This window comes from Hordeum vulgare, chromosome 5H (genome assembly GCF_904849725.1).
Source record: "Hordeum vulgare subsp. vulgare chromosome 5H, MorexV3_pseudomolecules_assembly, whole genome shotgun sequence".
NCBI classification, from domain to species: Eukaryota; Viridiplantae; Streptophyta; class Magnoliopsida; order Poales; family Poaceae; genus Hordeum; species Hordeum vulgare.
Genome location: NC_058522.1, coordinates 553,136,449 through 553,153,128, shown reverse-complemented (window position 1 = coordinate 553,153,128; position 16,680 = coordinate 553,136,449). Strand labels below are relative to the sequence as shown.

The 16,680-nt window shown below is 50.9% G+C and overlaps 1 protein-coding gene across 1 annotated transcript; it reads right to left on the bottom strand.

Annotated features, from left to right (window-relative positions):
* Positions 1–1,230: 1,230 nt before the first annotated feature.
* On the bottom strand, positions 1,231–3,047 carry LOC123399023 (non-specific lipid transfer protein GPI-anchored 14-like). Its single transcript, XM_045093455.1, has 3 exons — positions 2,545–3,047; positions 2,307–2,426; positions 1,231–1,764 (listed from the first exon to the last, which is right to left on the bottom strand). Exons 1-3 carry the CDS (start codon positions 2,900–2,902, stop codon positions 1,649–1,651), a joined length of 594 nt encoding a protein of 197 aa, XP_044949390.1. The 5' UTR covers positions 2,903–3,047; the 3' UTR covers positions 1,231–1,648.
* Between the last annotated feature and the right edge of the window lie 13,633 nt (positions 3,048–16,680).

The following is a 16,680-nucleotide window of genomic DNA, read 5'->3' as shown; positions in this document are numbered from 1 at the left end:
TCTTACTCCAACCTTTGAGCATGAAGGTTGTTTTGCAGAGCTTATGGAATAAAACATGGCAAGGTTCAAGGTGGTCAGTAGGTGCATCTCAAAACAGGAGCTCTGAGGTCACTTTGTACCAAGATCTTGCGACAATAGTAGCACACAGTGATTTGAGAGGAAAGACGAATGTACATGGAGCGACAGTTCATGTACATTGCTCATTGAATATGGAATAAAAGCCACCAGAAGTGATGTCCTAGTTGGAGCAAACAAAGTTGGGTCCTAACGCTCATTGCTCCAGATGAAGCGACGGTTCTGTAAATGTATCTTCTTGAGCTCACCATCTACAAACCGTCCCGAAATTTGTTGATCCTCCTCCTATCTAAGCTTGGTTCATTGTAGATTTGGTTGAAATCCTCGCAAACTAACCAACCCTCGCCTGCCATCATGTCGCCTGTCATTTGCACTACTCAAGATTCATGCCATCCATGCAACGTCGCATCATCCATGCCCATGCATATGGTTTCCATAACGGTTTGCTTCCTTTAATACTCCCTCCGTCCCAAAATAAGTGACTCAAAAGTGACTCAATTTTGTACTAAAATTAGTGCAAAGTTGAGTCATTTTTGAGTCACTTATTTTGGAACGGAGGGAGTAGTTGATAGTTGATACTTGGCAAGTGTTGGGTATTTTCTAGACTTATTTACCTTCTCTTCCAATCTACAACAATCAAATCACTCTGTTGTGACAATTATTAATAATTTTTCTCACGCAAGTATTTGTCATTGATGTGGTTGAATTAACACCTCAACCGTCAGTATTATCAATATTGTTTCATTCCAACAATCGTTGTTGGCCCCACACGGGCAGAGTTTGCTCTCAAGGATGTCAAAGGCGCCCAGAGCTCTGGAAGATGGCATAGGCGATCTTTTCTATTATCCTCTTAGGCCATGCTTGGTTCGTCGTTTTTTACCATTTTAATTTTCCACCCGTAACCTCTTCCACCCGCGTTGAACTGGGTTCCCGTAAAATCCGGGTGGAAAGGAAACAGAGCACGGGAGGTGTGTATTCTTTTCACACGTGTAAGGCAAAACATAGCCCTCTTTTTAGGATCTAAACGACCAACCAAGCGGCTGACTCGAAGAAACGTGTATTAATTTTCCACCTGGATGTTTTACACATGTAATCGTCCATGAAACGGTGATCCAATCGCGCCCTTAATGAAAAGACACATGATTCATGTGGGTATTCTTGAAAGAACCATCAAGGCAATACATTTATCATCTACTATACTGTAAGAAATAATTACCCATATCAATTGCACACCCTCTTTCTCCAGAAAAGAAAACAACGGGATAAGCTCTTGATCGTAATCAACCCGCGACATGTAATTTCGGCAGGACGTTGCAAGTTGCAACACCAACTGATCGGGCAGGCAACTCACTATTGGCAACTCGCAAAAAAAAAAAAAAAAAACTCACTAAACAACAATTAATTTTTTTTCTTGAGGATTCATTCTCTAGGAAGCAAACGGAAAGCCGGACGGAAGGCCGAAGGCTTGAAATTACGCAGGTCAGACAGCACAATCATCAACGCACTTCGCAGTGTCTTGGACTCTTGGTCTCTTTCTCTTCCCTGCTGCCGCAGCCAAGCCTAGCTATCATGATCATGCGAGAACAAAGGCGGAGGCGAGCAGCGCCGGGACGACGGCGACGGCGCCAAAGACCACTGTGTGCCTCCCTGCTCCGGATGCCGCGTTCACGCTCTTCCCGCCGGCGGTACCTGCAACCAGCCACATCCAAGACGTACAAGAAAGTTATGCACGAGTTCTACCAGCTAGAATTACCTATACTGGGCTACTGTGGCAATCAGCAGCGTGCCAAGTTAATTGGCAGGCGCATACGGTGGTCCGCAGGTGGCTGCAGATACACGAGGCCACCAAGTTGAGTTAAGACGGTCCAAATATACCGGAGGGCGGGTACACGACACGGGCACGGTTGGGTGGGGGCATACATGCATGCAATGAAATGAATTCGTACTGTTGCCTACTCTATATCTTTCTCAGCATAAGTGCAGAGCCGTGTGGTCGCTCGGGGTCACGCTGGTCCACGTCGACCCGTCACCCGTCCATGTCGCGCTCGTGCAAGCAGGCGGCGGGAAGCCTGGAACCCCATGCCCCCATCCCATGTGCGTCGCGTAGAGTGCACAATACATCAGCACGTATGGTACTCCGTTCTACGTTCTTTCAGTCTCATGTTACGCGCGTGTATATATGATCCGAAGAAAATGATGGATGAGGTTAAGGATTGCACTGGTTAACCTACCGGTGGTGGTAGCGGCGGCGGCGGTGGGCGACGTGGTGGCGGTGTTCTTGCCCTCGTGCTCCCTGGCGTACTGCTTGAAGATCTCCGCTTCCTTGGAGTCCGGCGACATGTTGAGGATCTCTGCATCCAAAATAAACATTCAAATGTTCAGCATGCATGCGCGCGCGCACGGTGGTCGGTGGCGAAGCACGACCACCGGCCGGCCGATCGGATGCATGGGGCTATGAGTAGGACGTACTGGGGCAGTCGGAGAAGGTGGCGGCGATGTTGCAGACGGAGGGGAGGTTCATGGAGCGGGTGATGTTGACCTTGATCCCGAGCGCCGGCTCGTCGCGGTCCTTGACGAGGATGCACATGCACCGCTTGCTGGTGCCCAGCACCTGCCGGAACCCGGAGCAGCAGTCCGGCGTGGGCGCGGGCGCCGTCGCCGTCAGCTGCACGTACGTCAGGCACGTCGCCAGCCCCATCAGCTTGTCCGCGCACTCCGCCTTGTCCGCCGCGAAGTCCGCTACCGCCGGCCCCGCTACCGCCGCCGCCACGGCCAGCAGCATCAGCAGCACTGCGCCGCCACCGCTACGGCGACCTGCGAAAGCCATGGCTTGATCGCGAGCGAAGTGCTGTCACACTCGATCGTGGTGTGGTGATGACTCTTGCGTGCCGTGCGAGCTGCGTCGTCGCCGGTCGTGTGGTTCTGCGTGTGAGCGTGACGACGTGGTGTGCCTGGGCTTGGGCTATATATAGATGCTACGCGCACAGTGAACCAAGTGCAGTACCCGTAATGTGGTACCTGCTGTACTGGTCATTCACCGGTCGTCAGTTTGTGAACTGAAATGTGTATCCCGCTGGATCGATCCGGAAGATCGGAGTGGTGCGTACGGCGGTTCAGCAACGTGATTGATCGAGGGTGATTAATGCAAGTTGGTTGGGGAGGTGGCTGGCTAGATTGCGCGTGCGCGTGTGTGCTTGCTCGTGGGGCACCTACCGTGAACTGTGCACGAATGGGTCGACCTATCTAGAGATCGATCGAGGAGAAGACTACGGTCCGTATGTATAATCATCTCCAACCGTTGGTCATTCCACGAGGCTTTTTTTTTCCGTTGCTTCGGGGCTCTGACGGCTGAAGGCAATTTTTTCCACCAGCAATGTTATACATACATAAGTTTACATGGAAGGACCCCACCCCTTGAAAATCGGGGGGGGGGGGGGGGGGGGGGGTTAGGTAACTCTTTATATGTCTAGCATTTTTGTTTTTTCACTCATCCCCGATCTAGCCCGCCACATGAGGAGACTGAGAAGATTTTTATTATAAATGATGAACTTAGCAGAAAAAAGGAGAAGAGGGAGAGAAAAGAGGCTGGCCGATGGGGTTTGTGCATGCAAAAATAGCGTCGAACGCCCCCAAGCGATCACCGGAGGGCTGGGTTTGGCCTCAGGTCGCTGGGGCTAGTTTCGGCTATATCTGACGCAAAACGATGTCCTCGGAGCACCGCTGGGATGATTTTTCGCCGCTCGCCCTAAAAAGGGCGCTTGGGAAGTCGTCCTGGGGATGCAAGTGGAGATGCTCCAATCTTATATTCTTCCTCCTTTCCGGTTTATAGAGCACTCAAATCTAAAATCTCATTAATTAAAATAGATTGTAATTGGATGTTACAGATTTTATGGATACATAACTGTTCAAGGAATTATTTTTTACATATTTGATTTTTGAAGAAATTAATAAAGCACCCTCCCTTTCATTGAATTTCCCCGGTTTTCACTACACCACGACACTTCATTCCCTACTGTCGTTTGTTGGCAAAAGTCATTTTTATCGACCGACAGTTCATTGGAAAAACTTTTAAGTGACAGTCAGTTGGAAAAACATTTGTTCACCAATAAATGGTCGGTCGAGAATACATAGGTCGTTGATATCGAATAGTCGGTCCGGAAAGATCGTATTCCCATTCAGCGATCGGTCAGAAAATATTGCCGACCAACAGCGGGTTGTAAATGGGCCCGCGCACGCGGTCGAAACCTTTTAGCACGCCCAGCCCGCGATTTTTTGTCTCTAAATGACTAAACCTACTACAGAGGGCGCCTCACTCAATCCCCTTTCATCTCGTCTCGATCCACCCCTCTCTCTCTCTAGTACGGCACCGCTAGGGTTCCGATTCACGTCGTCGCCGCCGCCGGCGGCCATCGCAGGGACCGTCACTGCTTCCACTTTGATCCACGGTCAAAGTCATCGCTCCTTCCACCACCAGGCAACCGACTCGTGAGCGTGCGGCCCTCCTACCACCGGTCCCCTATTGAGGCCACCTCGCCCGCTCCCTTCCATGGCACCACTCCCCCAACCCATGACCAACTTCATTTCCCTCATTTTCATGGTAGCAGATCTGAAGGGGGGGCAAGGGCCCTTCGCTTCCGGTGATCTGAAGCGAGGCAGGCGGCCTCTACTCCCGCCGCATCCGGCGAACTAGGAACATGGCGGCAACGACATGGGTAAGATCTTCCTCCCGCATATGGTCTCCCTCCTCTCCTCTCTGCCTCTAGTGTGCAGATTTCAACCCCCAACAATGGACCCAGGAACCACATCGGCCCAAGAATTTTATCTCAAAAAACTAGCTCTGCTTTGATTCATGGATTGGTTTTTATATGCGTAGTTGTGTTTTCTTCTTTCAGCATGTTGTCTATTCTATATCTGTTTTATGTGTGTGAATCCTTTCTTTCAGATCTAAAATGTTTCCTCAGAATGAATAATTTATGTCATGTGAAACATTGCTGCTATGAATGATGCATGGCGCAGGGAATTCTGAAAGTTCCCTCAAGATTTTACCTGTGTGTACGGAGCTTGGTGATAGGTGCCCCCTTCCACCCCACTTCAGGAGAACGGGAGCTAGCCATCCATGGTAGAAACAACACCATAAGTCCTATGTGTGTGTTCTGTGTGTGTGTGTGTTCGGTGTGTGTGTGTGTGTGTTCAGATTCCAACTCCCACAAGTGTGCCAGATTTTCTTATACTTTGTTGTAAGTTTAATCTCTTTGAAAAACAAATTAAGCTTCTTTGGTTCATGGAAGCGGAAGTTATTGAAGTAGTAAAGTTCAAAGCCTAACATTCTATCATTATTATTGTTTGCATTCTAGGGTTGTTAATAGATTGAATTTAAAAAATATTTTTTGTAGGGAAAATGCATCCTTATTAAGTTTGGGCAAAAAGGCCACAGGAAGGTGTACATGGTTATGTGCATGCATCACATCGATTATTTACTCTCTCAAGAACCTCTGTAAGTATGTATGTGCGATAGCAAGCAATGTTGGGTACCCTCATTGTTTACTTCTGATTGGCATATAGGACTATGTGCATGTCCAGTAAACACATCTCCAATTTTCTATTAATTCTTTGGTACAAACGGAATACATGTAGCACTTTGTAAACGTTTCCTTGTGAAAATATCATACCTTTATGTAAATTGGGCTGTTTTCATGACCTTAACAATGCAATAGAGTAATTTATCTTATTTTAATAAGAAGAAACAAACGCCTGTGTTGGCCTATCAACTCATGGAGATGGCAGGTTGGCTGGGGTGATCTTGTTTTAGATTTCATTTTGTACAACTCATATCTCATGGATGCATCTTTTACATGTACTTTTGTGAACATGATGTATGGTCATTTTGAGCGAGACAATATTGTGGGCGGAGAGCGCCTTGGACCATGAACTTATGAGGTTCTTATCAATGTTGCGATCAGGAGGGATGGATGCTACAGTGCCTTTTGAATATGATGGTTTACAAATTATCGCTGATGCTGTCACAAGGTCCATTCCATGGCCATCTAGCAAGGTAATCATCAACAATGTGTGTTTTGTCCACTTATTTTGAATTGTTTGATGTGTGATATATACTGACTCATGATCACTTTGCTGGATGAAACCCTATAAACCAGCGACATCTTCCTTCTCTCGCCACTAAGGTATTTTTGAATCCTGAGCTAGTATTTATTTTTGAGCTACAAAAACAGGGGACCAGAATGAACTTAACTAGATCTTGTATGTAGCAAAGTCTTCCTAGCTCACTGCCACTTCTTACATGGTGATGGTGTATAATTTTTTTTGTTGGTTATTCTCTAAATTTTGCTTAAGATAATGTACAAATCATAACTTACATGGTTTAGTAGAATTACTTTATTCCTCTCTCATCTGCTTGATGCACTGAAAATGTACAGTTCATAATGTATAGCAATACATTTTTATCCTTTGTAGGAAGGACATAGAAAAAGAGCAAGAAGGAACCATGAAGATGTCAGTTTGCATCAGCTGGAGATTTTCTGTAATGGAGCAAAAACAATGTGTCTTTTAGGTATCATTTTGTAAACCTATATGGCATCTTGTCATCTGGGCATTTAGTGTAATGGAGCAAACAATGAATCTTGGACATGCATCAATCATTTTGTAAACCTATTGGGTAATTCGATGACTTATGAGAAGTAATTAATATGTTATTTGTATTTGGTCATGATTTAATATTGGTCGAGTACATGCAAGTTACTGTACTTGATTGATATCATGAGATATGCAACTTGATTAATATTGTATTGTAAGGCAGATGTGAAATCAAGGATGGATATTGTATTGCTCAGCTAAACAAAATGTTGTCAAATTGTTGGTTGGCAAAACAAAACAGCGTCCTATTGTTGGTCGGCAAAGGCTCGGGCCAGGACCAAGGGAAAGTAAGTCGGCAATGGCATATGATCGAACACAGGCCGGGCGTGGTGTATGCCATGAATGACGTCGACAATAGTGCGGAGGGATTCCTGGGTGGACAAAAGCATACTGCAAGAAAGGCGGGCGCATGGGTGGGGTATGCAGAGGTCCAAGGGTACTTGGGCAGCAACTGGAGAGGTACAGTGACGACGGTGAACGAGGAGGGTGCAAATGAAAGGAACGGAAAGTGGGGGCGGAGTGAAGAAAAGGGTCGGGATGGGGAATTAATTTTGTCGAAGGTGTTGGGGTCCTATGTGACTGATGTCCAGACTTGCGTACCCGGTTTGCCGGAAAAGGTACTTCTGGATCGGCTCACTGACGGATGGGGTTTTACTTTGGATAAGTCGATCTAGGAAAATGCACACGGTAAGAGCATCTATAGCCGGACCCCTCAAACCCTCCTCAAACGCTCGGGTAGGCCGCCCGGTCAGTGTCCGGTCACAAAAATTCGACCCAGACAGGCCTCTCAAACCAGCTTCAAATGCTCGGGCTCACCGGCACTCTCCATTTCCGGCCCAAATATGGGGTGGATATGGGCAACACGAGCGCGCTCGGGCACGCCCTCCTGGCCCACACTGGCCCGCATCGACCCCACATATATTTGTCCTCATTCGTTGGCCGAAAAAAAAACTAGCCACTTCACTCCACTCCCATCCGCCACCCAAGCTCACCTCCGACCTTCTCCCGCATGGCCTCCAATGGATCCGACTCCGACCAGCCTCGATCCGTCCACTGGGGGGTCGTCCCGCATGAAGTGGATGAGGCAATGGCGGTTCATATTGCACTCCACCGCTCCCACGAGAACAACACCCGGCCGACAGGAGGATCAGTCCTCCACGACTCCATAACGTTCGTTCAAAGGGCGCTTGGTTCCTCTAGGGCGGGATCATCCATGTCCCGGCGGGCGGATCCATCGACCGGACCCACGGACTTCGAGTCCCACTGGGAACGGGTTGTCTATCGTGGGAAGGAGAGGATAAAGATCGCCGAGGCCTATCTCGCGGAGGAAATGGAGGAGGCGGAGGCGACTGATGCGACGACGTGGGCGGTCGTAGGGGAGGAAGCCATATGCGCCCGCATTTTAAAGAAACGACAGAGGCGGAACACACGTGCCCTTGCCCGTGAGCAGAATCGGACGGCCCGTGAAATGGTTGGACTGCCACCGAAGGAGAAGAAGGAGGTGAGCGACTGCGAGGACAGCTCCGTCAACGAGTAGATCCGGCTCGATCCATACCGTGTCTCTGACCGGTACTTCCGCGACAAGGACGTCAAGGGCACCGGGAAGGACAAGGGCAACCGTAGATGATCTCCACCATAGCCAAAAATGTCAAATTTTGATAGTCCGATGGCATGTTTAGCAGTGATGGAGTAGCCGGACAATGTGTGTGTGTGTATGTAGTAGTTGCATGGGTTGCATGAATTTGAGATATAAGATGTGAGGTGTCTCGATGTAGACTGCATTATTTAAGACTTGACCAGGTGAGTGTCCGCAGACGCGCCACGCGCATCCACGGTCGTTTTGAGGGACCGGATTTGAGGGGTCCGGCTTTAGATGCTCTGACACCATCTCCACTTGCCCCCCCCCAAAGACCCCCAGGGCGCCTTTTTTAGCACCGACGATGCAAAAATAGGCCCAGTCGTGCCCCCCAACTCCTCGTTTAGCGCCGGTTTGGGCCAAAACAACAACCGGCGAACCCGAGCCGAACCCAGCCCCCCTAGGGGGCGCCTCGGAGCGCCGGTCGAAGCAAAAAGCCAAGCGGACCCGCTCTGTTGGCGCCAGCCGGGCCTATTCCCGCCGTTTTCTCACCCTTCCTCCTCCCTTTCCCTCCATTTCCCTGCCTCCTCCCGTCATTCTTCTCCCGCTCCCTCCATCCGGCTGCCAAGCCGCTCAAGAAGAAGTACACCTTCCCTCACCCCGCCACCGCTGCCGATTCCAGCCAGTCGAAGAACAGGAAGTCGATGCCTAGGCCGGCGGGTGTTTCGGATGCCGAGTGGAGGGCGGATGTCCAACGCCGGGAGGCGGTCACAGCAGACCGGCGAAGGAGGCTCGACGCCAAGAGGATCAGGGACGCGGCGGTCGCGGCCGATTAGGAAGAGTCGTCCCACGCGGGGATGATGAATCCGCCCGGCCGCAACCCGCGGGCCACATGGAGGGATCGCCAAGGAGCTGCGTTGGCCAACCTCTCGTCGATGATGCCGCCCTGGGGTACGTGCCCTCGCGTGGCTACTCCGACGGCGACGCGCATGACGGCTTAAATCCCAATACCACCTTCCGGCATGGCGCGCTGCAACGTTCCTCCCCCACTGGTTTCGGCCATGACCCGCGCACTACCTCACCTACGTTCAGCGTCGGCCTCAACATCCAGTACAGCTACTCGCCGCCCGCTTGTGGCATGATGATCAACGAGCTTGTGGCATGATGATTGTCGAACTTGTGACGTCTTTTTGACAACGGAAAAGAAAAAATTAAAAATATTGACATCTCGGGACCGAAACCTGAAGACCCAGCTAAAACCTCGCTCGCTCTGAGGGTAAAAAAGCGTGAGTGCAACGCTAAAAAAAAGCTTTCGCTGGGTTGGGGCAAACGGGTGGAGATTCTCTAGGAAGATGCGTGGGCAAGGAGATGCGTGGGCAAGGAGGTGAGGATGGGCATGCCCATCGACCGTGGTACGTACTCGTAGTACAAAAGCCAGAGCCAAACGACCGAGAGTGGGCATTAATTAATACTCCCTCCGTTCCTAAATATAAGTCTTTTAAGACATTTCACTAGAAGTCTACATACGGAGCAAAATGAATGGATCTACACTCTAAAGTATGTCTCTATACATCCGTATGTGGTCCATTAGTGGAATCTCTAGAAAGACTTATATTTTGGAACGGAGGGAGTAAAAGCTACATGTACGCACACTTCAGTCTTCAGAATGCCCTGTTTGTACAATCATGGTTTGGTTAATAAACTGTCCAGGTTAGCTTAGCTAAGCTAAAGCTATGCTTGCGCTGCGTACACGTTGGAGCTGGCCTGTAAGGTTGTCGAGTTCTGCAGTAATGGGACAGTACATGTATAGGCCCGGCCAGAGGGGTCACGGTACAGAGCGCCGAGCGTTTTCTGCAACAGGACGATGTGCAGAGTTGAAAGAAAGTACACATGTACCGTTGAACTCTGTGATCCAGGAGTGCGTACAGCGCTGAGTCCGGCGATTCCTGTGCGCCATTCACGCACGCGACACTTATTTTGGGGACGTAGGGAGTACCATGCTCCCACCCTCGATCAGTCCACGATTGCGGGGTTGCCGTACGTGGATGGCATGCATGCGAAATTGTATGGGTTGACCGCGATCATTTTGTCATTTCTTTTTCATCATCATAAAAACACGGCTCAATCCAACGTCTCAAAACCGTCTCAAACGTCCGGACTGACAGGTACCCCTCATATCCAGCTTAAATCTCGGATGTGTATGGGACGGACAGGTCATATGCCGTGACGCGTTTGACTAGTTCTAGCTGATAAGTGTGGCGCACCACCGACACAGTCACTATCCCCAAAAGACCCCATTTCGGGTGTCTCGTTCCGAACTCTAGATCACTCTCTCTCGCTCCATCTTCTCTTCTCCCTCTTCGATTCAGATCCCATCAACTGCGATGTCGAGCTTCGGCACCCGCTACGGCTGTGACGGCTTCGACGTCGACTGCAACGAGGAGCTGACTCTCTGCATCGCCTTACAGCGGTCCAAGGTGGACACCAAAAGCACCTTCGGATCCGTCACTGCAGCTCCCGCGTTGGCGTAACACGGACGCCGGAGTTGGACCCTTCCGGCCCGCGCGTAGTTTCGCCAAGACTGCGCAGTCCGCACCGGCCCCGCGCCCATCTTCTTCCATCGTCGGCCTCTCCTCCACGTGCCCGCATGCACACTTCAGAACCGAAGGTGTGCACCACCCATCGTCAGTGGCGGCGGGCAAGGGTGAGGGAAGCGGTGCAACAGTGCGCATGCCGCCGCTGCGGGATGTCGGCGGAGCCCGACAAGGACAAACGCCTCCTCGCCTGGGTGTACCGCCGGTCCCTCACGACGACGGAGACAGACGCTCAGCGTCTTCGGCGAAAGAATGCCAAGGCGCTCCAGTTTGCTATTGATCAGTGGGAGCGTGAGGCGAAGGAGACATCGGAGGAGAAGGCTCGGTTTGTCAAGTTGAGCGGGAGCAGGACAGGGCGGTGCGTGGACTCATCATCCTCTCCGACTCCAATGGTGAAGACAATGACAGTTGTACCTCCTGCAAAGACGATCAAGACCCTCCCTAGCCGCGGACGGCTATGTTAAAGAATGTCGTATGGAAAACAAAAAACTTCCTACATTCATCAAGGACAATCTATAAAGATCAACAACTACGAGAAAGAGAATGCATCTACGTATCCTTGTAGATTACTAAGCGAAAGCGTTAAGAAACGCGGTTGATGTAGTTGAACGTCTTCGTGACCCAATCATGATATGTGAGTTTGTACCGTGTTTAAAAGAAAAGGACTCCACTGTTAATTTGCATGTGGGTCCAACACGCTGCAGCAAGGTTAACGCCAACGGCACACATTCCACATGGAAAGCTCGCGGTCGATCGACTGCCCAATAGCAAAATCACGGAGACAGCAGTTTAGAAAAATCACGGAGACAGTGAATCAGAACCAGACAGCAACCCACATTTATGGACTCCGTCTCCATCTATAGGCCGACGTGCTCCGAACAGTGTCATCACTCGGCTTAATCACGTACGCGTCGCTAGTGAATCTTCTAGCCCATACATGTAACAGTGCTGATTAGCAGCAACCAACCAGCAGTAGCGCAACCACAGGGCAGTAGAGCACACGACACTGACCGCATTGAGGGCCGATTAATTTAAGTGTACGCTCTGATCTCCTTGATGGCTTCCACCGCTCTGCTCTCCCATCCGTTTGGCCGGCCGGGCTTGATTGGCGCCTCCGGCTCCGACGACGACGTTCCAATTACAGTAGTAGCTTGGATATGACATGTTGCGCGCGTGCCCGGCGTGCAGCTCGTGGCGCATGTATGGCGTGCAAGTGCAATGGCAACTGGGCTAGCCATTACCCTAGCTGCTATAGCTCTGGCCATAGCTGCCTTTCCACGAATTCAATTTCGGTTTCGATCAGGACCGGCGTCAAGGCGCCCGCACCGTACTACGAGATCATTTTTTTTAAATGTCGACAGAAGAACTGCCAAATCCATGATCAAAAGAAGGTATTACAAAAACGGACTGCTTACTTTAGTGTAGAAAACCGGACAAAAATCATATCAACGTCTAACTAGACTAGACCTAGAGCATCACAAGACACACAAGGCGCTGGAAGATGAACCCCACAACACACCCTGTCGCGCACTCGAACGCCTTCGCTGCTACGAGAGTGCACATCGACAACCGCTGTTTTATACCGAACAGCCGCGAGAATATCCGTAGACCTCAAGAACGTCGGAGAGGAACGATAGGTCCGAAAGAGCAAAAACCTATGCCCCACCAATCTCCCGAGCCAAGCCGACATAGCTCGCCCGACGCAATTGCATGTGAGGGATGCTCCCGTTGCTCTCCTCGTCGACCAAAGCAGCCTGCTCCAAACGAAAGCACCACCAAAGACTCCACACACTTCCAAATGTTGACTGCTCCAAAAACCACCGCATCACAACCAACCCAAGTGCTCCATCACCAGATTTTGCTCCAAAGCAATGCTTCCAACGAAGTAATGACACCACGGGCGCCACCATTGCATACGGTTTTCACTGGGAGACAAGAACATGGGGCCAGGAGAGCTGTCGGACCCCTCGATGGCGCCTCCAACAAGGAAAAATCATACCCAAGGGCATCATTCGCCGCCCACTCAGACCGAAGTTGAGCATGACTATCGTCGAGGAGCCGAACACCTATGTCGGGGACAACGTCTCCGACACACCACCACCAAACCAGAGCAGCAGATGCCACCTGCTGCACCTCATAGAACTCGCTGGAGCACCACCGGTGGCGCCGTGCCACAACAAACCGGAGGCCGTGCCAAGACCACGCCACCGCGGACCGCAAGCCCGGTGTGGAGCCACCTCGCACCCGCTGGAAGCAAACCGCTGGCCGAACCACCTCCGGCCCCCAGCCGCCAGGGCGCCAGATCAGGCCGTCAACGGCTTGTCAGATCCGGCTGCACCAAGCCAGGGCACTGCCCACCGCGGGGATCCCGCGCGCCCGCGTCCTCCTACACCCTCTCCAAAGGCGCCAAAGGCTGCCTCGCCCAACATCAAGCCGGAAGAGGCCAGATCTGCCCCGGCAGCCATAGCGGCCCCACGCCCAAAGGGCCCACGACCTCCTCGCGTCGGCGGCGCGCGCACGCTGAAGCTCTCCGCCAAGGCGCGTCGGGCAGCGTCGTTCCGCGCTCAGCCGCCCACCGCAGCACGCAACTCGCCTCGCACACGTCGTCGCCCTCCACACCATGTCGGATACGCCAGCAGAATCAGCCCGCCGCCGCCTTCCTCAGGGCCGGCCCGAACTTTGCCGGCAAGCGCCCTCTGGCGGCGACGAGATGGGTGGGAGGTAGTGGGGAGAGGGTCTCCCCCCGAGCCCCCAGAGCGAGGCGACGCAGGGGTCAGGAGCAGCTCTTGCACCACGAGATCATTTTAGTCTCTTGCATTGACGTCGATGCTCCAGCAAGAATCCTAGCAGGTAGCCTACCTTCTCAGATCTTGTGACCGAGAGAAGAGGGTGCTTCGAGAAGCTGCTTTTGCTCATGGACCGGACCTGCGACGTTCGCTGGTTTGTCTTAGGGAATGAACACTTCCTTCCATACCATAGCAGCTCTGTTCCCCCTCCCCCCTCATTTCCCCTCATCTTTCTGGCTCCACCAGCTCGCAACCTTTGTCAATATTGTCACATTTTTTTGTATGTTGTTGTGTGCTCTCCCGGTTCTCTCCTGGTTCTACCTTCTTGCCACAACACTTACTGTTGCCAGGCATACAAATGAATCACATGATGATGGGTTCGGTGGCGTCTCCAACAAAGGCCGACACGTGCACCCCCCGACGGCCCATCTAGTGCATGTGGTTGACCTTTTGCTTAGTGCCATGGCTCTCCTCACCAATGGGAAAAACCTAACAAAGAGTGGGGGAAAACATGTCATGATGGTGCACTTCTGGCTTTGGAGTACTTCGTATCTAAGACTCGGTAAACACATAACATGTGGCATCGTTGATCACATCTCCTTGCCATTTGTTGCCTCTTTTTTTAGTGCCTGATTTTAACAATTAGCAAATGTTTGCCAGGTGCCCGATGGAAAAGACTCGACATAGAGGGCTTTGCCCCCCCCCTTCGGGAGGAGTGAGGTATGCCCCTACCCTTTGCCAAGTGTGGTCGACATTCGTCAAAGAGCTTGATTTCGGTAGTGCCGAGCTACAATCATGTCAACCATCTATTTAGATCATTTAGCGAACAGTTGCACGTTAGATTTTCAGTTCGTGAATATATTCATCTGCTACCTAGCTAGCCATCTGATGTTTGACATATATCCGGCTAGTACCTAGCCAAACATACAAATGAATCACGTGATGATGGGTTTGGTGGCGTGTCTGACAAAGGCCGACACGTGCACCCCCTGGCGGCACATCTAGTGCCCGCAGTTAACCATTTGCTGAGTGCCCTGGCTCTCTTCACCGATGGGAAAAGATGTAATAAAGAGAGGGGGAAACATGTCACGCTCGTGTGCTTCTGGCTTTGGGGTGCTTCGTATTTGGCACTCGACAAACACATAAACATGTGACACCGTTGATCACCTCTTCCCGACTCAGTCCCATATGATGCAAAAGACTCGACAAACACATAAACACGTGACACCGTTGATCACCTCTCCACGACTCCGTCCCATATGATGCAAAAGACTCGACAAACACATAAACACGTGACACCGTTGATCACCTCTCCACGACTTCGTCCCATATGATGCAAAAGACTCGGCAAACACATAAACATGTGACACCGTTGATCACCTCTCCACGACTCCGTCACATATGATGTAAAAGACTCGACAAACACATAAACATGTGACACCATTGATCACCTCTCCACGACTTCGTCCCATATGATGCAGAAGACTCGGCAAAGAGGGATTTGCCCCCTCCCCCTCTAGAGGAGTGAGGTATGCCCCCTCCCCTTTGCTAAGGGGGTGTTTCTTTACACGGACTTTTTGATGTAGGGACTAAAAAATGTCCCTTTTAGTCCCATGTGAAAGAAACATGAGGGACTTTTAGGGACTAAAAGGAGGGTATTTGGGACTAAAGGAAGAAGTCCCTATGGGAGGGTCTTTTGGGACTTTTTTGACACTTATTTCAAAAGTGCCCCTACTTTTAGTATGTCATTTAATAACTTTTAGTACATTACTAGGGGTAACATGGTCTTTTTGCATGTCATTTAATGACCTTCAGTCTCTGTTTAGTCCCTGGAAAGAAACGGATAGGGACTAAGGACTTTTTAATTGAGACTAAAAAAATCTTAGGACTTTTTAAAGAAACAGGACGGCAAAGAGCTCGATTTCGATAGTGCCGGGCTACAATCATGCCAACCATCTATTTAGACCATGTAGCTAAGCTAGACATCTGATGTTTGAAGTTTGATGGACATATATCCAGCTAGTACCTAATAGCTAGCTAGCTCCATGTACCAATGAAGAATGATGATCGAGGTCGGAGACCAGTTTGTTTGGGCAGGAACATCATGGGGTACGCGCGGGGTTCGTACATTTTTTGGAAGGGAAGAGCCAAATTAAACGCTGGTGGTTGCATCATTTAGGTGGTCACCGTACTGTTTCCAGTTCCAACAGAGCGCCATACAATTATCAACCATCAATTCAACAAACGACACATGTGGCCCTCATAAATAAAAGAAAAAAAAACAATCAACACATGTGCCTTTTTTTTAGGGCCAAGGCCAACACATGTGCATATGGAAGGTGCGGGATAAAACAACTTGTTGAAATTTGGAGGTGGGCCTTAGGCCCATTAGAGAATTTCAGAAAAATCTACAAGGGCCCATGTAGGTGGTGGCATGACAAGGTGGTGAGAGTTTAGTCCCACCCCGCTAGTGGAGAGAGTTTGGACCCCTTTATAAGGGTCTCTCTTCCACATGCTATTGGAGAGTGAGAAGAGAAGGTGCCCTCGCGCACCTCCTCCGCCGCCCGCCACGCCACGCCTCGCCACGGCGCGTCGCGGGTTGCGGGAATGAGCCGAGCCAAGCTCATACCTACGCGCCCACGTCTCTCCACCCAGCCGCCTTTATAAGCACGTGATTGCCTACCCTAGCCGTCACGAAAATCAGATCGCATCTGCCTCACGCGTTCGTTCCTTGAACTGCTGCTGCCGCCGGCGACTCCGTCCCGTTTACCGCGTACACGCTCGACGGGAGAGCAGGCCTCCGAAACCTCGCCTCTCCGGTTCCTGTACGGGAGAGGGGCGATTAGGTTTTTGGGGAGCGATCACGCGACTGCTCGCCTCCGTCCGTCTGCTTCGTCCGCGTCGCCCTCGTCATCGCCATGTCTTCACCAAGCGAGGAAGCCGAGAAGAAGACGGCAGAGGATACTGCCGCTGCTGCTACGGCCGATTGGAGGATATG